Source organism: Spodoptera frugiperda, chromosome 11 (genome assembly GCF_023101765.2).
Source record: "Spodoptera frugiperda isolate SF20-4 chromosome 11, AGI-APGP_CSIRO_Sfru_2.0, whole genome shotgun sequence".
NCBI lineage: Eukaryota > Metazoa > Arthropoda > Insecta > Lepidoptera > Noctuidae > Spodoptera > Spodoptera frugiperda.
In genome coordinates this window covers 8,532,951-8,550,485 of record NC_064222.1, presented here as the reverse complement: position 1 = coordinate 8,550,485, position 17,535 = coordinate 8,532,951, and the positions used below count along the sequence as shown (strand labels likewise).

The following is a 17,535-nucleotide window of genomic DNA, read 5'->3' as shown; positions in this document are numbered from 1 at the left end:
GCTGAAATTCCGAGAAAAGCTGAAACCGCATAGAGGCATTTTTTTAAAAAGATTTATATTTTTATTTAATTTACCATAGAAGATGAGTTTTATTCTGTATTATAACAAGGTACTCGAATGTAGGTCTAATTGAAAATATACTTACCTATTTTTTCAATGTGTAAAATATACGCATTTAGATAATTCGTATTTAATAGGGTTTAACAATATAATCATCTCGGGTTTTATCTCTACTTTGAATTAAATAGAAATAGTAAGTAAACATGAAATTAATAGAAATTGTAATCATGTATTTTTTTTAAAAAGAGTAACCATAATAGTTTCTTGGTCGTTCTCGTCCAAAGCTACACTTGGAACGAAAACCTAGCGTCACTGACGGACAGACTGACAAAATATTATTTATTTCTTTATTTGTTGACATATCAAAAGTACCTATTTATGGTTAAACAGGAATAAATTGTTTGACTTTGACTTTGAACCATCTAGACTTCGCGTTCATCATTCATCAAATAACCAAATAGCATTTAAAAAATAGAGAGACAGTGTTGTGTCACTTTTGTCTAATAAAAATGAAATTAATGAATTAGCGTCAAATTGACTGCGACCAAGCAACAACTAGTTTTTAATTTATTCGCTGTTTAACATTGACATTGTAAATTTTCGTCTGAATAGGTATCTAATATAATATTTGATTAAGTAGAGAACTGATTGGCGATATATTAAAAGTACCTACCCTAACCCTAAACCGACGAGCATGCATCACCAGACTGATGACTGTTGAAGTTTTGTTTGTCTGAAGCGAAGAAGGTATGTAAGATTCGTAGCAATTAGCGTTCCAACGTCTCTGCCTACCCCAATGGGAGGCAGGCGTGAGGTAACGTATATATTTGAAAAAATATTTAACCATTAGTTTATTTTTTCGATAGCAAGTAATTTAGGTTATTATTTAATTTATATCCCAATATTCCTACATCGGAAACTCGGTTGCCTTACAAGAGTAAAAAAAGTATTCTGACAAAATCGGGACCTACTTACTAGAATCTACACTTTGGAACGAACAAATAGCGTCACTAGAGGCCTGACCGACAGACTGACATTTTTTTAAATATTGTAATATTTGCTTGACGCTCAAAAATGCCTTCCCGGTCTATTTGAAATAAATAATTTTGACTTTGACTTCGTGAAAAAACTGAATTAGGTGCACAGCGATACAGCTACGGGCGGAAAGATAGTATTAATTTAAAAAGAACTAGTTTTATGATGATATACCTAACATACATTATGTGATACACTGTAAATTATGGCGTCAGACATACATTTTATTTTTACATTTAATTCTTTAAAATGTCGTTGATACCTAGGCAAGCATTAATGATGGACTAGATATCTTGTTTTATGGCTTAAAGTAGATTTATGAGAAGTAATTATGATCAATTCATCTTATTATTCTATATTATCTAGGTATGTAAGATATCTAGTAGTCGTCTTAATTTTAAAACGGAAAAAATATCAACTAAAGATCACGGTTTACTCACGTAAATATACTGAGAAAAGCTCTACTAGTTTCGAGTTACAGAGGGACTCTTCATCATGAGCAAACAAACAGGCCAATCTAAATAAAACCCTTTAAAAAGGTTTGCCTTATCCAGGATTTTTTCTTCTTATAAGTACCTGATCTGTGATCCATGGAAACGGTTGAAGAGCGGTGTTGACTGGTCTCAGTCTTGATAAACCTGAATGAACTTTAAATTGCGATCTCCTACAAGCCTGTAAAGTAGGTAGATATAAGGAGATTATGGCAAAACAAAATGTTATGCAATCCGAGTCATCATCATCATCATCATATCAGCCACAAAACGTCCACTACTGAACCTATGTTCAGCCGTGGACATCTTGAGAATCATTGAGGCAGGCCTAAGCTTTCCCGAATGATTTCCAGCCATGCCGGTTGAAAGCGACCAACCAGCATGAAATGTTATGGTTCCTAAACATTTTTTTAAGAATCGTAGGAATAATCAAATAAATATCTACTGAAAACACATAATAAATACCTACTTGCGATGGTGTACTAGATCGGGAGAAAAATAATGTAGAAAGATAAATAACCACACACTAAGTACCTAACCTACCGACCGCTGCGGCAAAAAATACCTACTCATCATAATTATTTTTAATAGTGTTAATTCAACACTAAATTATAGCCCGCTATACATTATTCATGAACAATAGCAGTGAGAAGTAAACTAGCCACCGACACATTTCTATATTTTATAGTGAAGCTCTTCACACGCTGTTAAATATCAGGCAGACAGAGCAGCGGTGTCAGTGAAAACGAATCTTAGCGCTCAACTTAATCAGAGTAGCTCCTAAAGTAGAAGAGTAAAGAAACTAAATTCGTCGAGCCATTAAAGTAAGTCAAAATATTCTCATAAACAGCGAGAGTGTGTTCAACATTGATCCAGAGATAAGTTACTTGTAAACTATGTAACTAGGTACTAGAACTGTGTGAAATTCCAAAACAAAATGAAACGCGAAGAAAGTCTGAGTCTGAGTGGTACAAACAAACTTAAATTAGTTGTTCAGTGCTGTAGGCACAGCTCAGCCGCCCAGCAGCTACAGACAGTAAGAAAAGTTTAGCATGGAGTTAGTGTCGCCGGCAGCCGCGGCGGCCGCATCTCTAGCGCGCCGCACAAAGATACGCCGTAACGAGCTCAATTGATGAACCAACGGAAACGTGTCCAATTAGAAGGAGGCGGCGGGCGCGGGCGCGGGCGCGATGTCTGGCCGCCTGCGTGCTGCGCCGCGGTGCTGTGTCCCCCGCGCGCCGCATTAACCAGATTAGCGGAGCGGAGCGCGCGCGAGGTGTGGCGGCGGCGGACACCTCGCCTGCGACCAAAAAACAACGCGGCGCCGCGGAGCCCCGCCCGGCGCGGGGGCGCGCGGGGAAACACGCGCGATTGGGCGGCGCGCGCGGGAGGGGTGTCGCGCGCGGCGCCGCCGGCGGCCAGTCGTTTGACGCCTGCCGCGCGAGCGGGTGTCGCCACGGGAAGAGCGAGTGTCGCACGAGCCGCCAGCCGGCGCGTTATGGACGTTGCATGAGCGGGCGCGAGCGCGACCGCTGGAGCCGACGGGCACGCCGGTCGTGGAGCGCGCGCCGTGGGCCCCGGGCGGCGCGGGCATGCGCTTCGAGGGCGCGGAGCGGCGCGACGCCGTCGCGTTCCACCCGTTGCTGGCGCCGCGGCCGAGCGACTTCTCGGTGTCGGCGCTGCTGACGGCGGGCGCGCTGCCGCCGCCGCCGTACCTGCCAGCCGCGCTTGCTGCTGCCGCCGCGCTGTCCGCGCCCTGTCCGCTGCTCAAGCCGCCACCGCCGCCGTACGCACCGTTGCCGCCTGACGACGACGGTGTTGTCGATGACCCCAAGGTCACGCTCGAAGGCAAGGACCTGTGGGAGAAGTTCCACAAGCTGGGCACCGAGATGGTGATCACCAAGAGTGGCAGGTCAGTACGGCCCCGTGCCGCATCGCGTCGCTCGCTACCGACGTCTGTGATCGTGTCTGTAAACCGCGAACGTGCCAGTGTTGTGTGTGATATGAACTGCCAAACGATACGCTAGCACCTGCACTGACCGGTAAGTGAGCAGATGAGCAGGGCCTGTAGATAACCTCGTCGCACCGCGCTGGGCCCCGCGCGGGGCGCCGCTCGCGGAGTCACATGGACTTGTTTACAAAAACAATTAATAGTTAGGCCTTTTTGAACATTCGCTTGCAGTGTAAACTGTTACCTTTCATAAATGGGTGAACTATAAATAATGAGGTACGCATTCTAGAGTGAAATCAAATATCAAAATAATGAGACCGAAATCCAGTAAAGTTTAGCGCAAGTTATTTAAGTAATTGTGGCCCACCAGTCACGCTATTACGTCACATTGCTCGAATAATTGCCACCAGAGGATAAAATAAATTTCATACATACAAAGGTGCTTGCCTAATTACATTTACCGGTCTTATTAAAGCTGCTCTATTTTATGGTTAGGTGTAGGCGTTTCGTTCCGGTGTTTATTTGTTTTAGAGCACTGAGTTGGTTTAACTGAACATTAGTGCGATGTTTTATTGGTCCGTCTTTGTAGGTATTTCATAGTAATTAGTTGTGAACAAGTTCTGCTAATTATTTTTCGCGCTCACGTAGGGTGGGATGTCAGCATAGGCGTATTTTTTCGCCAAAAACTATCATCCGTCGGAACGTGTTGTCGCATTAATTACCCCGCGAGGCTCAAACTGTAGTTTTATTTTGTTTCCTAGTTTATTCCTTGTGTATGACTGTCGAAAAACTGAGAAAGAACATTTTTATGCTAAAATGTCTGACGAAAATCGACGTGAAAAGTAAATGTTTGTTTAATGAATACGTTCTAAAAGAACTGACAAGAAATCTTTTTGGCTGTTTCTGTAGAAAACAAACACTGGTTTAAAACTGTTTGTATTGAAACTGTATTATTTATATCATATTATTTATGATAAATAGTTAATAACATTTTAGATAATCTATTCTAAAATAAGAAAAGGCTCTTATTTATTGCCTTCTTAGCCATTTTGGTGTATTTAATTCTGTTTTGTTTACCTGATTAATGCTTCCATAAATTGCAGTTGGCAGGTAATTTCGAGATGAATACTATTATGCAAATAAACAAGCTTTAATTTCTTGAAACATGCATAATTCTGACATGTTTGTGTCACATTATTGACAGGGCATTTATCAAAAACTTTTCGCTATTTTAATTAGTTATAAAGAAGTTGTTTTAAGAATAGGGTAACTAGATGATTAATTTTTTATTTTATTTCCGTCTTGTAGTTTTTTTTTAAATATTTTTTATTTTCTTACCGAAACAAATACTTTCAAAGATTACGTATTTGCTCCTATTCCTAAACTTTCATTCGTTCTCTATCTCCTATTGTTATCTTATATGACAAAATAAATAATACGTGTCTAATAATTTTTTATTACCTAAATGACGCACTAGTTAATATTACTAGTTATACTTAATTTTTCATACCTCGTCTATTAGGTAATTTGATGTAAAGATATTTCTAGTTTCGAACTCAAAACTTTTTTGCTGAAGGAACTTTTTAAGAGCGATACTCAAACTTATTACTTACTTAATACAATTAAACACAGGCTCTTAACTCAAAATATACACAATAATATTTACACACAAACTTAAATTAACCTTTTTATACCGAAAAAACAGTAAAAAATAGGAAACAAGCTTCAAGCTTCCTTGTGCGAACTGCTAGGGAGTGGAACTCCTTGCCGGAGTCTGTGTTTCCTGATGGGTATAACCTGGGTGTCTTCAAAGCCCGAGTGAATAGGTTGCTTATGGGCAGACGTGCTCCATCGTAGGCCGCATCATCACTTACCATCAGGCGAGATAGCGGTCAAAGGTCGACCCAAATGTAGAAAAAAGAAAATAGGAAACGTCAGATCTAACCACGCATGTAACCCATGTAGTTGTCGTGTTTTCTGAGAATTATAGTTCAACTATTTACAATACGGTATGGTGCGTGAAAAATTTTATGTGCTACTAGGTACCTCTCCATTTCATAGGTACCTACCTAACATGTAATAAAACAATGTAACGCACGCACATCACTACTGACAAATTTATTTGACGTGACCGAATACGCGACACGCGAAAACGTGTGTTCCCCAACACTGTTTAGTGTAATGTGTGAAAAAATAAAATTTTAATGACGTCTGTCTGCTAAGTCAACAATCAACATGGCGCGCGGCGGGTTCGAAATTAGAATTAACTTTTCAAAAGTGTCTAAAAGTAAACAAAATTTAGTTTTATATGATTTATGGTTACATGGCTACTACAACTATTGTTTATGATTTTTTTTTAAATAATTATATCTCCTAATAAATTGGTAGACATCGGCTAGATCGATAATTTAATCCATTTTAACTACCTAGTTACTGTAAAATAAAAGCTTGCGTTTACAGATTAGATAACTAATCTATTTTAAGATTTTTTTTTACTATAGAATGCCATAGTCATATTTACTTATTTTATTTTACTGAGATTTATTTCTATTTAACGATTAATGTAAGAAGTTTTATTTTATCTGAAACGATTCGTTCTATAATTTTTATTGTAAGAACTAGTTGTCCGTGTCGGCTTCACTCGGAAAAATAATAGCCTATAGGCTCTCTATAATGTACACTTCTATTAACTAGAAAAAGAACGGTCAAAATCAGTTCAATAGTTTCGAAACCTTAAGAGTAAAATAAACAAAAAATGAACAGTACCAACAAAACAATTTGTTCCTCATTATTATATTATGAGTCGGTAGTTCCTAACTATAGCTCTAATTTTCCGATTAACTAAAGAAAATAACGATTAAAGAATCGTTTTAGGTTTTTGAGTTTATTACACACAACCACAGCTTAAATTCAAAGTCATTGAAACCATATAACATAGATTACAAATACGACTTGGAGACGAATACTTAACAAAATTGATTTCAACAAAAAAAAAACTTAAAAATGTTTGCCGCGCAAGATGGCGGACTACAGAAAAAACAAAATAAAAAAAAAACGCTCTCATCTTATTTTTTTGGTATTAATTCACTGTAACGTTCTTATTACGTAGAGACTATTAATTTATTATTTTATTTATGTTTATTTATTATTGTTTAATAATTTGTGGGTCAATCGAGTTCATTCATTTTAAACATGTTAATCATTTCATTCATAAAACTATTTATATTTAATAATTTATAATTCGACGCATAATTATTTATTTATTTATGTTCACATTCTAGGAAGCATAGTTGAAAACAGTTTAAAATTCACGCTATAGGTAATTATTTTTACCGTGAATTAGTTTGTTCGTTGGTTAGTAAAACATTATTATTTTCTAGGAAACTGAATAAATTGTTAGCAGTGTATGTTAGTGTTGACTAAAACTATTTCACGCTACGCTATTATTACTATATTTAGCTTTAGTGATAACTAAATATAGAATAAAACTTTTCTATTACTAGATTTACTTGTTAGTTGTAACCCACGGCATTGGTCGCGTGATCAAACAAAAATAAGTAGCCTATATCACTCTTCATTCTGCATTTTCAAGACCCAAAAAATCATCAATACCGATAAAAAACGCTCCGTAATGATAAAACTAGCATCACTACATAGTATAAAACAAAGTCGCTATTTTTGTCTGTTTGTCTGTATACTTAAATCTTTAAAATTACGCAACGGATTTTGATGCGGTTTTTTGTAATAGGTAGAGTGATTCAAGAGGAAGGTTTATATGTATAATACAGGCATAATATATCACCAATGCACCCATGCGAAGCTGGGGCGGGTCGCTAGTGTTTAATAAAGAATAACTCTGAACGGACTAAGATTTGTAACTTGGCGCCATAGTAACTTTTATTCAGCTCAATATTACCTATCTAATGATGTAACACTATTGGAAGGTGGGATCAGATTTCATAGAAACTCTGGCATCATCCGCTAGTTCAATCTTAAAAAAAAATAGTGTGTGACAACATAACTGTCAAATTATAGTCATACCGTTTCTATAAAAAAGTTGTGTATCCTTCTTTTTTTAAAGTAAAACAAATAGAGCAAAAATAAAAGATCAAATGCTAGCATAAGAAAATAAGTTCACTTGAATGAGGACGCAACGAATCAGTAAAGGGAACGGGAAGAGTAAGAACGGGTAACACTTAAACATCAAAGCGCGTTTTGTGAGAAAAATCTCCCCGAATTCGGGGTGTAAGAAAAAAAAAAGAAAACATGACGGACAATTTTTTTTTTTCGGTGGCGCTACGCTTTCCGAGTCTTTCAAAATAAGTGCCCGAACTTTTGCTTGTAAACTTTGTGCTGACATTATTTTGAATTTACTCACCATTCTTGCAACAGATTTTTTTTCTTTATATCAGATCTACAGTATAGTATAGTAGTATATTGTATAGTACCTAAACATGTATAAGTGATTTCATAGTAGTGTTCTTAAATAAGTTTGTAAGAAATAATGAGTCTATTATCAGTATCAGTGTACATTGTATAGTGTCATTACGTGCTGTAATGTGCACCTCTGCCTACTCCTTCAAGGATAAAAGGCGTGACGAAACTTATCACTTACTTACTTTACAGTTAAATATCGAAAAGCATCGCACAATTATTCTAGGCTCTTAAAAATCTGCTTTAACAGCGAATTTTCAGCAAAAACAAAGCAGCAATTAGTTTGTCGAACCGAAAATCAAACCCAATACACCTTACTAAGCAGTAACAATCACAACCACTCAACCAAAGAGGCCTACTTATATCCAATATTAGATAATCTAAGTTTCAAGTGCAAGGGACCCCTAAGTAGGCGGATCAGACCTCATATTTCAACTTACCCCCTAATCTATCTTGCAACCACGCCTAGGAGTTGGTTAGGGGGGGCTAATCTGTAACAAAAACATTGTATTACATATTTACATGGTTATTTTATGGTAGGGACTTGTAGAGTGGAATTCACAATGAGTTTTGAACCAACTTCCAAGGAATGCTAGATCCAACTTAACGAACTTAAAGTTGAATTTCTATGTTTAGGCTTTTATACTTAAGCATGTACAAAAATAAGTTGTAGATAGTAGGTACTTCATTAATCTTATATCTCTGTACATATGAAAAAATCAATTGCTGTTCGTTAGTCTCGCTAAAACTCTAGAACGGCTGGACCGATTTAGCAAATTTTGGTCTTGAATTAAGTACAGTGAAGGTTAAAAAGGTGAGAAAAATATGTTTGAGGCGGTACGAAGTTTGCCGGGCTAGCTAGTATTTTTAATAAATAAAAAAAGCAATTTCGTTTTTCGTGACAAAAAGAAAAAAATAATATCTTTAGTCCAAAAAAAAGATACCAAATCCCTTTGACAGTTTATACAAGTAAATTTTTCTAACGAAAAACTAATTGAAAGATTTGAAAATAAAAAATAAAACGTAATAAAAATTAAGGCGTACAATATAGGTAATTACCTAATACAGTAGCCTAAAACTTAGGTCAAAATGTGCCCATGCGCATATAATTACAACCGACACATAAGTAGTTTGACATTCTACGCAATGTCATTCTCGCTTGTCACATTATCAAATGACATATCATTCGTAGACAAACATTTGATTACGTGACTTTGTTTTTTATTATAGTTTGTTTTTTTTTTCATCCAACCTCTTTGGTGCGTGGAAACCTTTTTTTTTGTCTTGGATTGTTATAGTTAGAATTTTTTGAGAATTGTTTAAAGGTGTTTTGTGGTTTAAGCTAAGAGTTAAATTATTTTTTAGTATGGTTAATCAATATCAATCACTTGTTTTTAGAGAATTAGGTATTGCCAAAATACCTACTGAGTGCCATTTCTTTTTATGGGACAAGCCCGCCACAACCTCCCAAACCGCTGCAACTCCTGTAAGCCAGGATCTACAGTAGATAAAACCATGAAAATACCGGAACACTGAAGTCAGGGACGAGAATAACTGTCTTGGATCTCTTAACGAAATAAATCAGAAAAAGATATTGGAAGAGAAGAAAAGAAAACGCTAGTTTCCACTTCTCTCGGTGAAATTTAAAAGAAATCTATTAGAGGACTTTATCCAACGAATTTCTATCTAAAGTAATTCCAAAGCTTTGACTAGTAACTAACAACAGTAACTTTAAAAAAAATCTTTGCCCAATAGGGATAAATCACGGCATAAAATAAACAATACAAATAAATTTACCTTAGACTATAATTACGTAGGCGCACTAACCTTTATAAAACCATTTTATAAACTGCTAAGTAATAAATTAACTATGGTTTAACCATAGATTTATCCATAAAATCAATCTTAAACGGTATAGACACGGCGCTGTAATAATAACTTAATCGCTGCGCAGGATTCGAAAAATATCGCTTAGACTGTTATTAAGGTAAGTATTCTGTGTTTTCCTTGGTTTTGTAGATCAAAGTATAGTTTTGTTCGTGTGTTGGTTTGTGTGTAGATACAATTTTAGATTCATTTTTGAGTGTATAAAACTATCTAGGTTTTTCGCGGTTGCTCTTAGGTGTCCTAAATGTTAGTCCAACGCCTAAAAAAATTGAAGATAGGCCCAATTATATCACTAAATAGTAAGTAGGTTATGTCCCAACTCTAGTGCATGATGGTCGCACTGTTATACTAAGTCAGTGTGTGGAGTGCAGTCGGCAATAATAATTAACAATTGTAAGATAAAATATAAGTTACAATAAATAGCACATAGTTGTTTAAATAAACATAATATGGTCAACTAAGTATCAAGGAGTCAACTAAGTACCTACCACAACGAATTTTCAAATTTCTTCATAGTATTACGGAGTCACGTAATAGGAAAATGTACCTAGTAGCTAATTAGGTAATATAGCAATTAGAACTCTTCCTAAACTACATAAGACTCATAATCACAACTTACATAATGTGCGACAAAGACGAAAATCGGATGCAACATTTATCACACTCCAGTCTGCCCTTTGGCGAATTAAACCCATGTTTATTAATATGTTTATCTTCTAATTATCTTTCTTCTTTGAGGAATTACCGACAGTCTAACAAATAGCATTAAGATATCAATTGATTGCATGTTTCTAAACACAAGTTGTTTAAATACGGACATAATTACTACAAGCAAACATTCCTTATTGATAACGCTATGTCAAAGGAGAAACGGCTGCAATTTGTAATCAATAACTTTGTATATAAATAGTGTAATATTACGCCTTTCTACGTGAGAGGGATAGACAGATGTGTTAGTCATTCTTGATTTGAAGAGAGTAACACTAGGGGGCCTACTCTAATTTAACGAACGAACGAAAAAACTTCGCAGATTGCATACTACAATTCTATTTATTGCTACTTTCGTGAACAAAAATGAACGAATGAAATGAAGATAAATAAATAGGTTATGATACGAAATTAAAAATAAAAAAATATTTCAATTAATTCTATTAGTAAATCAATAAAACCTACGACCGAAAATTAAACGAAACTTCGGATTCGAGAACCGGAGTACCTAGGCCCCCCCAGAACACTGAAACGCAACTCTATTTTAAGTTGTACTGAAATATCGTGCTATCTCTGTCGTTTTGTAAGGTATTTGTAGTGACAGATATATTTTTGACAGTGTTAAATTAGTTACTAGTGCGTTTACAAAGCATCTATGGACTATCAACATGCATCTAATTATTGACACAACGACGGACAGATGACATCTTAATATTATTATATGAATAGTTACAAGTACACAATAATATCTGTTCAATTATTTACTATTATTAATATTGGCAAAGATTTATTAATTTGAGGGCAACTCTTGTTGTTTATTTTAGTAATTATACAGGTCTTCTCCAGGGCATCTAGGCGCCAACTGAGGAGTTTATCATTAGGCTATATGTGTAGATTTTGTTACGAATGTGTTATGCCAAAATAGTCCTTATTGATGTTGGTTAAATGTTCGTTATTTGCATTGATTAGGTATGTTGTTGATAGGTCACAAACTTGCATATTCCATAACTGTTCGACTGAAAAATATGCCGTCGAATGGAGAAACTTCTCATTTTCTTTGAAGTTCTCTGTAAATTGTTTATTCCTATCTATTTGTGCTTAGCAAAATACTTTAAAATATCAAGTTTTATAGTACCTACATAAAACATTACTAAAACTACCGAAATTAATCACCATATTACAAAAAAAAGTACAAAAAACCTCATCGAAATTGGTGCAGCCATTTAGGAGCTTAGTAACATAAACGGACACAAAAACTATCCATTAATAAAAAGAAACAAAATTGTGAATGAAAACTTATAAATAAAATGATTACATTTTTATGAATTAATTTATCTATCTGTATTCGGCCATTGACCTTATTTTTATCAGAGTATTTTAATAAGTACGTAACTTAAATATACATAATTCAAATAGTAACAATCAATTTTGACATAATATCACTAAACTTATTCTCGGGTCTCCGGTTTGATTCCCACGTCGGGTGAAGTATTACTAGGCTTTTTAGACAATTTCTCAGTAGTAGCACGGAGTCTGGAAATGTGCCCAGTATATGGCAATAGGCTCACCCACACATGGTACTTAACATAAATTTTGAAAAGTTGATGTACATTGTAGTGGCATTACGTGCCATAATGTGCACCTCTGCCTACCCCTTCGGGGATAAAAGGCGTGACGACATAAAAAAATATCTATACTAATATTATAAGCTGAAGAGTTTGTTTGTTTGAACGCGCTAATCTCCGGACTACTGGTCCGATTTGAATAATTCTTTATATGGCTATAAAACATCACGCTATGACCAATAGGAGCCAAGCAGAGCGGGTGAAACCGCGCGGAAGTAGCTAGTAAAAAAATAAAACGCAACTGCCTTGATACATCAGTAGTTATACTCTAGAGTCATAGATAAGCTAATTAAAAAAAAACCAACAACTCTATGTCCGAGTGGCTATTTATTTCACAGACCACCCATTATGTATAGTGACAGTATATATGTGCTAATTACAGCACATTATCGCAACACGCGATTATGTACTCTATCGGCAAGTGTTAAAGTTGATTTGTGATTAGTAAAGCTTTGTAGTTATGTCTTTTTTCCATGTTTGCATGAATCATTTATTAAATTATTATTTGAAGTGTATAAACAACTCTATGTTGGTTTTGGATTGTGCGAAAAAAAATGTTGTTATAATATCTGCAAGCGCCCTCTGAAAAATCTGAACTTTTTTAAACACCAATCTCCAATCTTTTCGCTAAGCGAGGAGATTATGGTTTTGTTAGTTCGTTTGTACCTAATGATCTTATGCCTAAACGGCTGAAGCGATTTTGATGACCTATGTGGTGCCAAGATAGATACTATCGGCAGGTGTATCCATTACATCGAATAAAAAATTCGACATTTACAAAAATCTAATAACTATAGGTACATATAAATGAACTGTTTATCACAGTTCCACGCAAAAATAACTGAACAGATTAAGGTGCAACATTAACATATAGATAGATCAAGACTTATTGGCTTATAGGCATATAATGTGTGAACACCAAAAGCATAACTCATTAATTATTACCTCCGTTTTTTTAATAGATAGAATGATTCAAGAGGAAGGTTTATATGTATAATACATGCATAATATATCACCATTGCAATTTTGCGAAGCTGGGGTGAGACACTAGGTCAATTATAAAATCTACAAGATGAGTATAAAATCAGCTGTAGGTAAGTGTAACCGTTCAGTCATAAGTAATTCGACTATGCCGCCATCTTTTGGGCGCGGCAAGTAACTCGATATGTAAACAAAGCGATAATGGCCGCACTTATCACAATTCTCGGTGATATTGTAATTAATTTCGTAAGAAGGGGACGGTAAGAGGCCAGTATGGATGAATTGTGGATGAATTAATATTATTTTTAAACATTACTAACACTAATTTTAGTATATTAGTGTTATTAGTAAAGCCATATAAAACTATGTTTAGATTACCTACTTGAGCATAAAACCTGTACTTACTATGTATAGAAGAACTGTCAAACTCATACTTAAATTAACCGACGAAAAGTCATATTATCATATCTTTTGAATACACTTAATAAGTATGGGAGTGCCATGCTTCGGCACGAATGGGCCGGCTCCACCGGAGTGACACCACGGCCTCACAGAAAACCGAAGTGAAACAACGCTTGCGTTGTGTTTACTTTGTGTCTCTCTGCATCAGCCAAAGGTTGACTGTTAGAGAATACCTACCACTAGGTACTCATTAAGTCCACCATTAAATACAATGTGCAAGAAGTGTAATACGAAATAAAATATATTGAGTAGGTAGTAATAACTATCTTCTCTTAAAAACATTGCAAAAACACTTTCTTTTCCTTCATCACACACGGTCTATCTACAATTTAGTGCCCATTAAAATTAGCTGAAAGTGGTGTGAATACAACTCTCATTAAGATACAATTATAATTGCAACAGTCATCTAATACAACGGATGGGTGCGCAAGAGACTGTTAATGTGACGTTTTTCTTACATTCACAAGTCGCTTCAACAATTTATTTAGTATGTGAACGTTGTTGAGATTCGTTGTAGGGTTGGCTATGTCTAACTGACGATTTTAATAACCGATCTGAATATAAATTCTTTATATTAAGATCGATTTTTGTTTCATAGAGTTTTTGTCGATGATCGATCCAAAGATTTTGGATTATTTTTTTCTTTATCGCGACATTAAATCTACTTTAATTCATACAAACGGAAATGCCATTTGCGAAAAGATATTTCAAAAACCCTGATTCGAGAATGAAAACTCTCATAGGCCGGCACGAGTGGCCCAACCAATCAGAGCGTCGTATGCGCTCTCGTTTCGTTTTCGTTTAACGTAAAGCAAGGGCACAAAACGCCTTAACGGACGTATCAGAGGAAAAAGAGAAAGGAGATTGATGGTAACCCTTTTTTGATGGGAGAAAACTATCATCAAATCACCTACTTTGACACTACACCTATGACTACGCTTACCGCCTGAATGACTAGTGACGCAAGTGAGACTAAAAGTTCAGTTGGAAAGATGGCAACCCTAGATTGCCGTGACTAAAGCAACAGTATCTAAATGATACAAGTGATGACTGATTAATTATTTCAATGCATGCTACGCCATGTTTTATTAGTTTATAAGTACCTACTTACTCTATGTAGTTATATAGATATTGACAAGGAAAGAGAGGGTGTTATGTTTGTGCTTTGAATTTTAAATATGCTTGCAGTTTTGTTGTTATAGACCCTAAAAGTCTGTATTGTATTTTAAAGATTAGTACAGTATCCTTAGTACGAGTTTTTTAATTCTTAGAAAAAACTAATCAATCAGAACCCTTAGTATGAGTTTGCTTTAGGTTTAAAGTAATCGAAACGAGAGCGCGTTTGGTGCTCTGATTAGTTGGTTTATTCGAGTCGGCCAATCAGAGCGCCGAACGCGCTCTTGTTTCAGTTACTTTAAACGTAAAGCAAACTCATACTAATGGTACTTGGTCTTGAACAATCTGTATGTCAAAGTTGCATCTAAATCTGTTCAGTCGTTTTTGTGTTAAGGTCTTATAAACACACTCTATACAGTAATTCATCATAATCGCTTCAACAGTTTAGACGTAAGATCATTATAAACAAACAAACATGAGCATTTACAACGTTAGCTACAAATACTAACCTAACAACGCCAATAAATACAACAAAAATGGATAAAAAAAAATTACAAACGTTAACCCTACAACGCCTATTAAAGTAATTTGATAGAAAAAAACTGTCACTCGGTACTCAGTACCGATATTATAACCATTTAAAGTGATAGTAGGTATGTAGTACCCGATATGAACTGTAATAACATTTGCTATACACGCGAGCTGAATAAATCAATTATGGTATAAGGTGGCCATTTCACGTTGTACAAAGTTTTTATTGATGGTACTTGCTGTTTAGGGTTAAGTAGTGTAGTGTTTTTGTGGTAGGTTAAATTGATTAGGTTTGTTTGTGGAGTGTTGGTTTTGATTCTCACGTTGGGCAATATTAATATTGAGTGCTGTTTCTAGCTTTTTTTATTGAGGGGGGAAAATCATCCAATGTCTTCTCCCGCCTTGGGTGAGGAGGGAGTGTCAGACTCTTACTGACCAAAAACCACTCCAGCCTTTTTGGTGGTTAGGAATTTAAAGGTTGTTTGGGAATCGGAGATTGGGAAGGGAGGTAATTGGGCTTCCGGTAACCTCACACACACAATGCAAGCTTTCAATTTCAATCATATCTTTATCATCATTCATCAATGACTTTATAAATGGGCTAAATACATCGAAAAGCTTAGAAGTACTCCATTCAGCCTTTTTACTTTTTAAATATTTGACAACGGCGCCTCGAGGCGTCGCTGTCCCCGCAAACGCGTCGCGGCTACTCACCTATTCTCCTTGTGAGAGAAGTTGCGTTTACAAAGATGGCTAGCGGTTGCAAGTTTTTGGCAGACTTGTGATACTTTAGTGGTAATTTGTTAATTAATTCTAGTTAAGTTCTGATGGGACTTAATATCAATGTTGGTAAAATAAGCTAAAAGTAATGAAATACATATTGAAGCACCGTGATCGACAATCGTTTATAACTCAAACAATGATACAAAATTATTAAAATCAGACAATACTCGTATTAGACCAAACGAAGCATTTCTAATCTAAATAAATTACCAATTAAACTGCTTTATTTACGAAACAGCATCAGCGTGTAAAATTGTACCACCGCCCATATTTATGATTTCTAGCGATCACAATAAAAAGAAAAATCGTTGAAAACTCTCCATGGCACGATTCCACGTAATATTCATATTTAGAACCGTTCGTAGTGAGAACTTGTCTTACTAATAATTGCTGTCAATATTCATTAGATGGCAACACCGTTTGTGTATGTAGTGCTAAAGTGGGAACTTTTTTTCACGCTTAACGCTCCGTGTGGCAACATTCTACTTTGTTTTTTTTTTCCTTGCTATTTTATCTTATCTATAACTACGGGATTTTAACACTAAATTAAAAATGGAACAAGATAAAAATACTTTAAATTTTAAACTTCTTTGATACTGGCTTGTAAAAAAATGTAATAAAAAATTGAATTTGAAAAAAGAATGTAGGTGTGAATAATGTTTCCTTTACTCGGTTTTTGAATTTAGAATGCGCAGCTTATCTGCGCGCTAGTGTAATTTTAAAGTAAGGGTGAAATTAATAGCGCCTACAACCGCCTTAGAATAACGCATGCTATTTAACTTAATAGCCTATTGTGAACCTATCTAAACCTCGTTATAAATTTATAATGCATAGATAATAACAATTTGTTAGACTATCACCTTCAAATGACAAATAATTATAATTAATTTGCTTTATAAAACCGTTTCGTGATAATGTGAAATTTGGCTTGGTGTTGGTGACCCATTTCAAGAGACATAAAATGCTACACCCATTTCACACCTTTTATTTGACAAGTTCCATGTTGTTCTGGACGAGCCTACAAAATACCAGATTCCATAGATTGAAATTATGTTTGCCTATCCAGTAATCTAGGATATATTAGCCCAGTTTAACACTTACAATTTGAATTGTTAAAGATTGTGATTGATGAGAGAAACCAATTTTTTTTTTCTCCAATGATAATATATTCTGATTTATTTCTTTCTTGTGGTATAAGCCAGCAAACGAATATAACCTAATGTTAAGCAATCGCCGCCGCTATAGACACCCAAAACACTAGTAGCGTTACAAGTGCATTGCCGCCCTTTTGGGGGAAAGGAATTTAAGGTTTGTTTTGGAATCGGGGATTGGGAAGATTGGGGAGAACGGGTAAATAGGCCTCCGGTAGACAATCGTTAATGGAGAGTTGCAATATAAGTGCCAATGTGGTGAACTGATCAGAAAAAAATTCAAGAATCTGACTAAAAACTCATTGTTCTGATCATCAGTC

At 35.6% G+C, this 17,535-nt stretch overlaps 1 protein-coding gene across 8 annotated transcripts in view; it reads left to right on the top strand.

Moving 5' to 3' along the window:
* Positions 1–2,987: 2,987 nt before the first annotated feature.
* Positions 2,988–17,535, top strand: part of LOC118274874 (T-box transcription factor TBX3) — a 106,554-nt gene continuing 92,006 nt past the window's right edge. For 4 of the 8 annotated variants that reach the window (XM_035592630.2, XM_035592629.2, XM_035592627.2 and 1 more), the window contains exon 1: positions 2,996–3,498. In XM_035592630.2, coding sequence (XP_035448523.1) covers positions 3,179–3,498 — 320 coding nt within the window. In that variant the 5' untranslated portion in view covers positions 2,996–3,178. Of the gene's footprint in view, positions 3,499–17,535 lie in introns of all 8 variants that reach the window. The other 4 variants (XM_035592631.2, XM_035592628.2, XM_035592632.2 and 1 more) reach the window with 3 other exon arrangements.